We start from the raw sequence: 12,145 nt of genomic DNA, 5'->3' as shown, positions 1-12,145 counted from the left end.
AGAGACTTTAAACATTGCCCTTCAAATTAAATCCCTCCTCTCTCAGGATGAATGTAGGACCCTGAGCTGGTTGGCTCAAAATGAAATACTCTGTCCAGAAAAGTGCGTTTGCGATTTGTTGTTTAGGGGACTTTGGAAGACAGCTATGTTTGGGGTCCTCCCTCACTGGGCTGAGCTGGGAGTGGGTAGCACGTGTGGGGTCTGGTGTAGCTGGCTGCTGCTAAGTTGAACTCTGCCTTGGAGCTTCGGGTTCTCTGCAATCGCATGGGTGTCTCTGTGGAGTAATATGCTTCAGGGCTGTGGTTTTATTGCAGATAAAGGCCCCCTTCAAAAGCTGTGTATCAAACCATGGAGGCAGATGAGGGATTGATTCTCAACGTGAGTTCTCTGCCTTCCCCAGAGTCCCACCATTCTGCAGGACACAAGAGGTGCCGCAAGCCACTGCCCGGCAAGGACAAGTGGGTATGTTTAGTTCTTCATCCGAGTCTGATACAAACAGAAAAAATACTTTGATCAAACTATTCCAGAAAAGAATTCAAATGCAATATTATAAACCTAAACTGCTATGGCTTGTGATTTGCAGCAAGTCATTCCCTCTTTTTTTTTTTTTTTTTTTTAAGATTTGAAATAAGCATTAGTTATAATTCACTTCTCTGTAACTGGGTCCACTGCACCCAGTTTGGGCTTGAGTCTTTCTATGTTTGGTCTCAGTCCAAAGGAGAGTTTTATATTATTTGTTTGATTCGGTGAGACTCACTAACACAAACCAGTACCAACAGTATGCTTCCCTTATGCCTAATTTAAAAGCCCCCAACTTTATAAAAACTGCCTGATCCTGCAATGCTCACTGCTTACTCACTCAAACCTTCCCATTGTCTTTAGTGCAGCTACTGATGTGAAGAAAGACTACTCAAGTGAGTAAGGGTCTCAGGATTTGTTCTTTAGGCCCCAGTGCTGCAGCTGGATCTGCCTGGGCACATCATTGTGGGGCTCCGCACAGACACAGCGGTCTACCCACACATGTATGTAATTGAAGGATTTTGTCCTGGTTCCTTGATCCTGCAATCGATCTGTGTGGACAGGGGCCTGGTCGTAGCACCACTGACTTGGCTCTGTGCGGACGCAGAAGTCCTTCATTGCAGGGTCAGAGCCTTAGGCCCATTAAATTCAATGGGGCTGTTCACAGGGTTAAAGCTAAGCACATGCACACGTTTTTGTCGGATTGGAACCTTAGTTTGTGAACTCTTCAGAGTAGGGACTTTGTCATAGTCATAGAGGTTAAGGCCAGAGGGGACCACAGATCATCTCGTTTGACTTCTGGTATATCACAGGCCACCACCAGCACCCGCAGTCTTCATTTGTCTTGAATAGTACTGAGTGTAGTTAACAAATGATAATAAATATTGTTAATATATATATATATATATATATATATATATATATAGTAATCATTGTGTAGTCTGCAAAGAGATTCCCTTGTGACAGGTCTTGATCAATAAATTAAATGCTGAAAGGGCTGCACAAGTATCAACATCCAAGAAAATTTATAGCGCTAAATCTTGTGCTTTGGAGTCTGTTGGTTTCCACCCCCATGGATGGAATTTGCACCCATGCTGAGTACCGTTGAAGTCAGTGTGTCTCTACGTGAGTGCAAAGGTCTGCCCATGTAGATCGGATTTTTGGATTAGGATCGTTGGCTGTGACTGTCGAAGTGAAAGAATACATCATCTGATGGGCATGATTTTGAAAATGTCACGTGTGAGCCTCTTTGTAACTTAATCCCTTTAGAACTCTGGGTGCTAGGAAGATTCTCAGCAGGCTACAGGCTGCCGCTTTCTCAGTTTATAATTTGTTCTTGAGTCATTCGAAGATTGTTGAATTTTGTGTACATTTCAAAAGTACCTAAGTGACTTAGGCACTTCTGAAAATTGCATAATCAATGGAATTATAGGATTCAGTTAGCAAGCTATTCCCCAGTAGAGGAGAGAATTCTGAAAGAAGTTTTTTAACATCATGAGCAAATGACAATATCTTCTTAAGCACTGTGAGAGCATGATGGTTTTTAAGCGGATGCAGACGTGTTAAAATTATTAGTAGTAGTATGAAAATGTGTGTGATGTAAGTGTTTGAGGGCATGGAGGTTATGCTGATATTAGAAGGGGCACATAGGAGTGGGTTTGTTGACATCTTAACTGCCTGATTGGGGAACTTTTTTAAGAAAAAAGTGTTACGTTGACAGTCCCCCTTTGAATTTCAGCACATTTTGAACGAATGTATAAGATGTTGGACAAGATTAAATAAGATAAATCAATGGGGGAAATGACATGGAGGGATAATAAAAAATATTTAAAGAAAAATTGATGTGCAGTCGTCTTAAGACTTCTGTTAGCCATCTATGAAATAAGGGCCAGACCCTCAACTGGTGTAAATTGACACAGTTCCATTGATGTCACTAGCATTGCATTGATTTACACCAGATAAGGAGCATGCCCTAGGAGTTTGTTTTGTAAAGGCCAATATAATTGAAGAAAGAAAGGCAGAACATAATAAGGGGCTTGAAAGGCATGTGCTGAGAAGGCTGGAAAGATTGCAGAATGAAATCCAGAATGTGGAGGATAAGGAGGAAATATAAGGACGAGTAGAGAAAGAATAGAGGATTGCTCAGTGAGTTAAGGTGATTCAGAAAGTTTTCAGGTATGTAAGCAAAACGACATGACTGATGTAGGACATGCATGAGATGGTGAAGGACATTCAGCGATGGAAGAAAATTAAATTAATTGTGTGCCTCAGTATTGACAGAGAAATATGGGGCAAGCAAAAACATTTCCAAAAGGAAGCAGAAGGAATTTCAAAAGAAATTAGGATCACTGTAGAGCCAGGAATAGAAAGATCAGAATTCCTGAAGTCTGATGGAAGCACAGGTCAGAATCAAGGAGGATTCATCCCTGAAAGAGAGAAAGAAAGACGAGGGGTTGAGGTCTGGCTTCAATTTGATCATGAGATTTGCACAGCAATGCTTTGGATTATATATATTTTAAAGAGGGTACTGTTCAGTTACTATAGAAACTGAATCAGATACAGTAGTGATGGGCACCAAAATAAGAATTTAGATTGTTACTATTTGTATTACAGTCTCTGCTCTGAAGAATGTGAACAGATCCAGTTGTAAAATCAAACTCTGTTCTCTATATGTGGTCATGAAGGTTCCAATAGGAAGAGATTTGAAACTCTCTAGGGCCTTAGGAAGGGTATAATATTGCATAGTTAATCCTTATGTATTAATCCATCCTGTTTGTTTGCTATCACTGAAGCAACCTAAAGCTCTGAAAAGGAAGCTCCAATGGGCAGACGAAGGCACACCTTCAAAGCAGAAACACAAGTTGTCAGTATCCCCAATCAAGAAATGCACTAAGGAGGCTAACATCTGCGTGAAGGGAAATTTGTCATCAAAATCTCCTCCAAAGAAGCACTCGGCTGACAGACAGAATGAGAGCCTAAGTAGCAGACCTTTCATTAAGACGTCTTGTCTGTTTAAAAACAACCCTGAGATTCCAGAAATTCGCAGGTATTTTAAACAAACAATCCCACACACCCCACTAAAATGCTATTGATTTATCACCCTTATATGTACAAAGTATGAGGCTTTGTCCTTTTCCCCCCCATTGCTATGTACTTGCAGTCTCATCATCCATCTGGTATGGTGGTTTTCAGCCATTTCTAGACCAGGATCCCCCATCCATGTACCTTGGTTCTAGCCAGGCGCCTTCTCCCATTTCACAATCTGGGAAGGTATAAGAACCCATGTCGAATAGAATAGGAAGGGCAGGGTAGTTGTGACCCCCATGCTGAGAGCCTCTGATCTAATAAGGCAAAAATCCTGATTCTGCTTCTGCTGAAGTCAGTACGAGTTTTGTCATTGAATTAAGTGGCAGATGGAAGAATTGGACCTAGGGTTGGTTGGTATTTTCAAAAGACCCATGGCAGAGAGTGGTCTCAAACCACTCAAATAGACTGTACCTCTCCCTAGATTTATAACACTGTAGCCTGGAGACCATCCTGGTTTGCCCTATGGATTTAACCTGGCTCTAAACTGTTTTATTTCTTGGATGGTCCTTTATGAATCCCATGCCCTTTGGTGGGGTAGGCCCTCAGGAGCTGGAGTAGGTTCCCTAGCTGCTGTTAACAATGTACTGATTAGGTAGTTTTCCTTCATTGTCTGTTGTTGTGCTGGATCATGAAAGGAGGCTTTAATGGGAGCCCCTGTAAAGAAAAAGCAGCATTAAGTAAGGGGTCAGATTCACTTTTGCTGTCTCCAGAAGGTGCAAATTACATTAGGATTCCACCAATAATGGGGGATTCCCCTAGAGGGTGCCCTAGGGATGTGCTGAATCAGCATATTCCATGCTGTCCCTTCCCCAGGCAGATGTCTTGTTCCAGGCAGACTTTCTGCCACTGGGATTTTTGCATTGGAACCCAAGCTTGACTCTCCTGTGAATCTGGCCTGTAGCCTGTGGGTGTTTGGAACTGTCTCAAGTTGCTTTGGATTATTTCTCCTAACTTGCAGAGGTGGAGTGAAACAGGTGCAGGAAAAAGTTTTCACTTCGGATTCATTCAGCCAGCTGGACCTCCATCCCCATCTGGTGAGTGCTAGATGGGCAACAAGGTCATTGTGTAGTGGTGTAAGGCTGTTTTACAGAGTTGTTTTTAATGGGTCTTTGTTTGGGAGGGTTTGTGCTTTTATACGTGGAGATGAACTTTTGGAGGATATCCCCCTGTGAAGTGAGACATGCTCCCTGTAGGAACCGCTCCTGGTGACTCCGATTAGCTCACTAGTGATGTTGCCATCTGAGGGCAGCTTTTGCATCAACCTCCCAATCAGTACCCTTAGCTGTGCTCCATCCAATGTCAGCAACCCACATCAGCGCTACATCCAGATGCCATTTCAACACCAGTAGCCCATATCCCCACCAGTCCCAGGTCATCTTTCTCAGCTAACACCAGGCCCAGCTGGCACCCAATCCCACTGCATCCAAACACCTCCCATGGTTTCATGTGGGTTGCCAACCAAAATATGTTGAGGATCACTCTGAGGCCATGATTTGATAGCATGTCATGATCCTTCAGGATTAATAACATTTTGAGGGACTAACAGGAATGCTTGTAGGACCAGTGAACTTTTCCAAGCACTTGCCTGGACTAGTGATCAGAGAGAGGGAGAGAATACCATGCTTTGGGGTGTCTCCCTCTCCTGCATTGCAAAAGTCATGAAAGTGAGTACTATAGAATTAAAACCTTTTAACACTGTATTTATCTCTTTAGGTTTCCACAATAACCACTGTCTTGAAGCTGTCTAGTATGACCAGGTAAACTAACCTGTATAAAATACTTTTCACTTCTGTAGCACCTTTCACTGGATGATCTCCAAGCACTTTACAAACGTAATTAATTCATAAGCCCCCACAATTCCTGTGAAAGTCTACGGGAGCTGTGAGTGTGCCACACCTCCAGAAAGCAAGCCATAAAGTAACTTGATGTAGAGAGTCATTGGCAGTGCTGGAAATGGAACCCAGGAGTCCTGGCTCTTGGGCTTTAACCACAAAATCATCCTTATTTCTATTTAGCACAAATAACATTTTTCTGTTGCTCTATTTTCACAAATCCCCATTTCTGGTGTAGTAATTTTCAGCAATAACTGGGAGAGCATCCAGGTTGTGTAAACCCAGGTACATGGTTTTGAAACAATTGAAGGGTTTTAAAACCTCACATCTTTATTAATACTTTGAGACTGATTTGGTGTTTGGTGTTCTTAATTTGTGTTCTTTGTTACGTAGTGTTCAGAAGCAAACTATTCCTGTGCTGCTAAAAGGCAAGGATGCACTGGTGAGGTCCCAGACAGGGTCAGGTCAGTATTTAATTGACAGTGTTCCTTACTCGGGCACAATATCATTTGGATTACATATACTTAAACTAAGCGTTACGTTCACCTGTTACAGTTTGTGAAAATGACAGACCAACAACACTGGCTAGAGACAGGCACACTGTAGATACGGGGTGTGCAGATTTCTTCCATGCAGCTCCACCAGTGTATCTCAATCATGACATGCATCTGCCAGCTAGTCCCAAATCCAAGGAGCCCAGCAAAGGCCAAAGAAGAAGCCACGCTCAAGGGGACCAGTGGTTCCAGGCTGCACGCAGTGTCATATTTTGAATACCTGCTCAGTCTTTTGTGAGCAGCATCAAATTTTGCCGATTCACATAGGTGGGGCTGGAAAGAGTATCACCACGTTTTTTCTCCCAGTCTGACCCCATGACCCATCAAGCTTCCCATTTGAGGTTTCTGGCCTCTGACCTCAATTTAGGAGCAGTGGGATCTCTGTTTTTTCATGATTCACTTAAGAACATAAGAACGGCCATACTGGACCAGACCAAAGGTCTGTCTTCTGATGGTGGCCATTGCCAGATGCTCTAGAGAGAATGAACAGAGTGGGGCAATTTTGAGTGACCCATCTCCTGTAGTCCCATCCCAGCTTCTGGCAGTTGGAGTTTTAGGGACACATGGAGCACAGGGTTGCGTCCCTGACCACCTTGGCTAATAGCCGTTGATGGACCTATCCTCCATGAACTTATCTAATTCTTTTTTGAACCGAGTTATACTTTTGGCCTTCACAGCATCCCATGGCAGTGAGTTCCACAGGTTGACTGTGCATTATGTGAAAAAGTACCTCCTTTTGTTTGTTTTAAACCTTCCTCCGATTCATTAAATTTGATTTCCCATCACTACTGAAATCTACAATTTCTACCAGTTTTAAAATGACATAAACATCTTGTTGTTTTTCTTACTAAGGTAAAACTCTTGCCTATGGCATCCCCCTTGTACAGTCCTTGCAGGGAATGAAGTCAAAAATACAGGTATGTACCATAGAAATAAGTGTGCTCTCTTTTATTTTCAAAGCAATAAAAATAAACTACAGCTGGTGCACTGAGGTCAGTAGTGTCTCTTCCTGTTATGATGGTTAAGCAATCTCTCTCCCTATTTAGTTATGACATTTTGGAATTTGGCCTACATGACCCTCGTACTCTGTAAATATAAAAGCAATATAAGAAAAATATTAAGGGCTATATGTTCCCCTACACTTAATGTAGCACAGAGGGTGGATGAATGGGCCAAAATCTTAAGGTGGGGAGTAGGGGAAGGGAAATATCTGTGTAGTGGGAAAGGTGGTTACATGGCAGATGTCCTCCACCACTCTTGCACAGCTACCTCTTTCCTTTCTGCAGCAATAGAGCCTGGCTCCATGTTCCTGAAGCGGGAAGAGTCGGGGAACAGCTGCTTTATCTTATACGTTCCCTCTCAAGTCCATCAAGAGTTGCCATGCTTAAAGCATTTGGAGGTTGACACTTCTAGGAGCAGCAGTAGCTCCCTCTCCGTGGTTTTTCAAACCCTGATGGGAGTGGTCAGTGCATGCCGGGAGGCTAGCTTCAGAGCATGGCAGTGGCTCAGAACTAGGGTGGAGGTCCAGAGACTTGCAAAGGCAGGTTCCTGGTATGCTTTCTCCTCTTCACGTCCTGGCCTCCATATATTTCAACAGCCTCTCTCCATTCAGATCATCATGTTGACCCAGGGGATGGTGCTGCAGATCCGTCCTCCTGTTTTGTGCCTCTTTAGGATGTGACAAGGGGGATTTGTTCTGAAATTGTTTATGGGTTGAAATAATTGCAGAACAGCCTGGGTTGTCACTATCTGTCTGTTGTGTGTCTAATTGTTTCTGTGCATCAAATATTAGTGTATTTCTGCAGACTAAGAAATAATATGTGAAATTGTATAGATCATATATAACAGGTGTGTGTAACATAATGAAATCTTAGCTACATGATCAGCATGGTGGATTTCACAGTGCAAAAAAGAGAAGACCATCCTCTGCTAACATTTAAAGGTTGTTAGCACCAGGGAAGGAAAAAAGATTTGTTTATGATTATAAGTAGGAGTAATGGAATGACACTGTGCAAAAACAAATGTAGGTTGAATATCAGGGAACAACTTCCTAACGGAGCTCTGCCGTCTAGTAGAAATTCACTAGAAGCCTTAAGGAAAGTGATGGAATCTCCATTGCTTTGAGTCATTTCAAACTGGACTGGGCAATGCAGTGAGGGGGACAATTCTGTCTTGAACCTTAGTAGGTTTGATTTCATGAGCGAATAGCCACCTTTGTCTTCTATGATTCTCTGAGTTCACAGTGCATTCTGCTCAATGGTACCCTGTCTCTTCTATTTGCAGCGCAGTGATGGGCCTTATGCACTTATATTAGTTCCAACAAGAGAGGTAAGTTAAGTCGCCTTTTTTCTAAGGTTCATGCAGGCATTTTAGAGTTGTGGTTCTTGTTACTTTCTCAGGCCCTGAGTATTTGACCATTGATTCCAGTAGGAGCAGGTTTGGGCTCTTGGCAAGCTCAAGAGTGCTCGTGAGATGTCTTAGCTAGTGAGAAGTTTACGTGAAAACTTTCAAGTGCAGGAGAGTTCAGTGCCTCCTGCCGTACACTCTAATTTCCATCCTAAGTTACATTATAACAACTTTCAGCATGGCAGTGCTTGCACTAGTTCTTGCTCTGTGATCTTTTAGGGATATCCTTGATTTTATTCCAGTGCCGAGGGGTAGATTTTCAGGTAGAGATTCGTGGCTCGTGTCATTGCCAGGAGGAATTATTGGCCGAATTCACTCCTGGCATAAGCATTTGCGACTCCATTGCAGGGAGTGGAGTTGTGCCCACAACTACCAGTGGTGATCTTTGGCCCACATGGTCTCCAGATCCCCCACATGGAAATGTTTCTTCCCGGGATATCCCATATGATCAGCTGGCATGTTACCAGTTAGTGGTGAACTATAAAGAGAGGCAGTCCAATCTTGATTTCAGTTCTGTACCCCATGTGTTCCCTTCTATCAAAGTCTCCCTGTCATCTTTAATTTAACAAAAAGTAAGCATTTAAGAGTGAGAGATTTGGGATGCCCAGTGGGACAGTTTGGTGGTTCATCTCTTCTCTCCTTTCCAATCCTTCACTCAAATCTTCCCCTTCCAGTAAGAATATTTGCTGTCAGTATGAAATGTTTTCTCTTGCCTTCAGTGCCATACAGAAGTAAGCTGGGGAGAAACATCCAAGTTTCCCCTTGTGTTTAAGAATTGGTGGCAACACTGGAAGCTCCTTGGCTTAATACATAGGAAGGGAGAAATTTGTCTAGCATGGGAAGGGAGAGTTTGAGTAAAATCAGTGCTGCAAACGCAACGGTTTATACAGACATTCCTGTTGATTTTTAAAGCCCCTTTTCAAATCCATCAGTGAATGTATACGCAAACCAGGAGTTTGTTTGTTCTCTGAACTCTTGCTTGATTTATTTTATTTGCCTTACAAAGGCAATTTCAGAGCAGAGTATCAATGTTTTCCATATCAAACGCTAATAACTTCCATGTGGAGAATTGATCACAGGTAACTAGTTTTGGGCACAATGTTTTATGCAACCTGCATTGCAGTATCTCAGCTCAATTCTGGGAAGGGAGAAGGCTCTGAAGCTATTTTAAATTTTTTACAGTGGCAAACTTTCTGATTCCCCAGGATGCTGCATAAATACTAAGCATGTTCATAAAATGGATTAAAGGGTTGCTGTTGAGTACATTTATAAAGTTAGTCTGTGATTACAATTGGTATTATTTTTACTTTCCAGGGTTTGTAATGGCCTCTTTGAAAGTTTGGCAAATAAATAATATTTAGCACTTGCCCACGTTTCGTCAGAGGAATTCAAATCATTTTACCCACATAAATAAGCCTCACTCATATACATGTGCAACGTGTGCTCGGTAAATGTTATCCCCACTTTGCAGGTGGGGAAATGAAGTTGCAGAAAGGTCACATGGCATGTCCTCGGTCGCACACTGAGTCAGTGGCAGTGCTGGGAACGCAACCCACAAGTGCTGGCTGCCAGTCCACTGCTTTAACCCATGGTTTACACTCCCTTTCTCTAACAGTTTTCTCCTGGAAGACATTCCATATTATCCCACACTGGTTTTAGTGAAGGAAAACCCAGCATGCCTTGGATAGTTTCTTTCTTGTGCATCAGCATCACCGAAGATGTCAACAGAAACGTGCACAGCTCTGAGAACAGTGTTTATTAATTTGAACCAGCAGAGGGAGCACAAGACATTGTTTTTGTATAGGTCCAAAGCAAATAGAGGTTTCTTCCTTTTTGCTGACTGTTTAATTGATAGGATACTGGGTGGGGTATATTTTTTTATTTAATAAAGATATTTAGAATTCATCACCAACATACATCACCAGTTTTTAAGAGTCTGCAGAAAAATTAAAATTTGATATAAATTGTGTGAAGCTATCTTTCTAGTACGGACGTGTCAGACTTCCATAAAACTTTATTTTCCATCTGTTGATATCTGCAGCTAGCCCTACAGAGCTTTGATACAGTCCAGAAATTGCTGAAGGTAAGGATTTCATTCTTTATTTCCTTTTCACTCCTTCCCGAGCCTTTTGCTATGAGATACTAAGCATCATCACTTCCCCTAAGCGCAATAGGGAGTTGAGGGGACTCCGTACCTAACAGGATATCTAGTCCTTAAAGTAAAGAATAAAACCAGTTCACTTTGTTTTTAACGTTCAAGGGAAAGCTGAGCACATTTAAGCTTGATTTTCCCTATTGGATGTTTTCAACTATTCAGTGACTGCTGTGATGATTCTTTCTAATACCCTAGGGAGCTAAATACATATTTGTTAAAGAAGAGTAGTAGATATTAAAAATAGATTTGTTGCAATGTTTTGTTTTTAGAGATGCCTGCCACTGCTTCAGAATTTCCATGTCTCTGAATGGGAACTCTTACCGGGACAGATACCACTGGACTCAGACTGATGTTAGACAGAGAAGGCTCTGATGTAGTAAAATGGGCCTCAGGGAATCAGAGGGCCTCTTGAATGTGTGCGGAAATTTGAGACTTGCAAAGTGTTGTGTTGGTATTTTTTTTTTTTTTAATTTGGTTAAATTAACCCAAAGAAAATGACGGTAAGAATATTAGAACGCCCCTCACAACAGCTTTAGGCAATGGTCCTACAAACACTTACTCATATGTTGAACTTTACTTCCGTGAGTAGTTCCATTGATTTCAATGGGACGACGGCCAGTGGTAAAGTTATGCCTATGAATAAGCATTTGCAAGCTCGAGGCCTTAGTCTCTGCCTTCCCATGCAGCCAGCTAGTTTCCCAAGTCCTACCCCATCACCCTACTGTCAAGGTGTTTTTTTTAAAAAATTATACTAAAGACATTTTAAAAATATTTTAGTCATTTTTTCTTTGTAATTAAATGTCATAATTAAAAGATCTTTGATATTAAATTCAAGTCTTCCTTTTAACATTGGCCAATTGCATTCCATCAAGATCTAGAGCAGTTAAAGGTGACATTTCAATGAGGAGGGGAAAATTGGACTTGCACTCTTGTTTTCTTCTTTCTTATGTGTAACAGGTAATATCCACACAAGCAAGACTAAACCTGGTTAAAATACAGTCATGGCCACTGCTTTGTTATGGTATGATGGCCCAGTGTGGTAAAATTTGTAGTGTTGGTGAGGCCTACATTTCCTGGTATAGCTAATTTCTTTGATCGGGTTTTTGTAAGGGCTTCCCATAATGATGAAGGGGTGGAAAGACATTTCTGTAAGGAGCTGGCTGAATTCCTGTTGAAAATATTAATGCTGCTGGGATTTTATTGTGTTTGTTAGGGCACCTAGAACCTTGGATACACTCCTTTTAAAATATTTATTTATTTGATTTATTATAAGTTTAAATGTAATAAATTATTGGCGATGGTATGCTGGACTAGATGGTCCAATGGCCCGCTCCGTTAGGGGAGTTCTTGTATTCCTACATGGCATGTCACAAGCTGAGCAGTGTCCTGGCCTTTACATATCTTGTGGTTAATTATGTACCGTGTTAAAACTTATGTTCCATCTTTCTTCCAAGCCCCCTCTTGAATGAGGTGGAGGGGGTCCGTATTTTGTTTTCAACTGTTAAAAACTGGGCTTCGCTCTATTCTGCTGGAGATTAGGACCCCATTGACATCAATGACAGAACTCCTATTGACTTCAGTGGAGCTGGTAT

The 12,145-nt window shown here is 41.9% G+C and overlaps 1 protein-coding gene across 2 annotated transcripts in view; it reads left to right on the top strand.

Moving 5' to 3' along the window:
• The first annotated feature begins 171 nt into the window (after positions 1-171).
• The window catches only part of DDX31 (DEAD-box helicase 31), a 73,021-nt gene continuing 61,047 nt past the window's right edge, over positions 172-12,145 (top strand). For both annotated transcript variants that reach the window (XM_084650408.1, XM_084650407.1), the window contains exons 1-8: positions 172-462; positions 3,312-3,565; positions 4,565-4,640; positions 5,320-5,363; positions 5,832-5,902; positions 6,845-6,909; positions 8,276-8,320; positions 10,440-10,481. In XM_084650408.1, the coding sequence (XP_084506534.1) occupies positions 349-462; positions 3,312-3,565; positions 4,565-4,640; positions 5,320-5,363; positions 5,832-5,902; positions 6,845-6,909; positions 8,276-8,320; positions 10,440-10,481 (711 nt within the window). In that variant the 5' untranslated portion in view covers positions 172-348. The remainder of the gene's footprint in view (positions 463-3,311; positions 3,566-4,564; positions 4,641-5,319; positions 5,364-5,831; positions 5,903-6,844; positions 6,910-8,275; positions 8,321-10,439; positions 10,482-12,145) is intronic.

This window comes from Lepidochelys olivacea, assembly GCF_965140295.1.
Source record: "Lepidochelys olivacea isolate rLepOli2 genome assembly, chromosome: 16".
Taxonomy (NCBI): Eukaryota; Metazoa; Chordata; order Testudines; family Cheloniidae; genus Lepidochelys; species Lepidochelys olivacea.
Note: the sequence above shows the minus strand (reverse complement) of the source record. Positions and strands in the feature narration are given on the sequence as shown.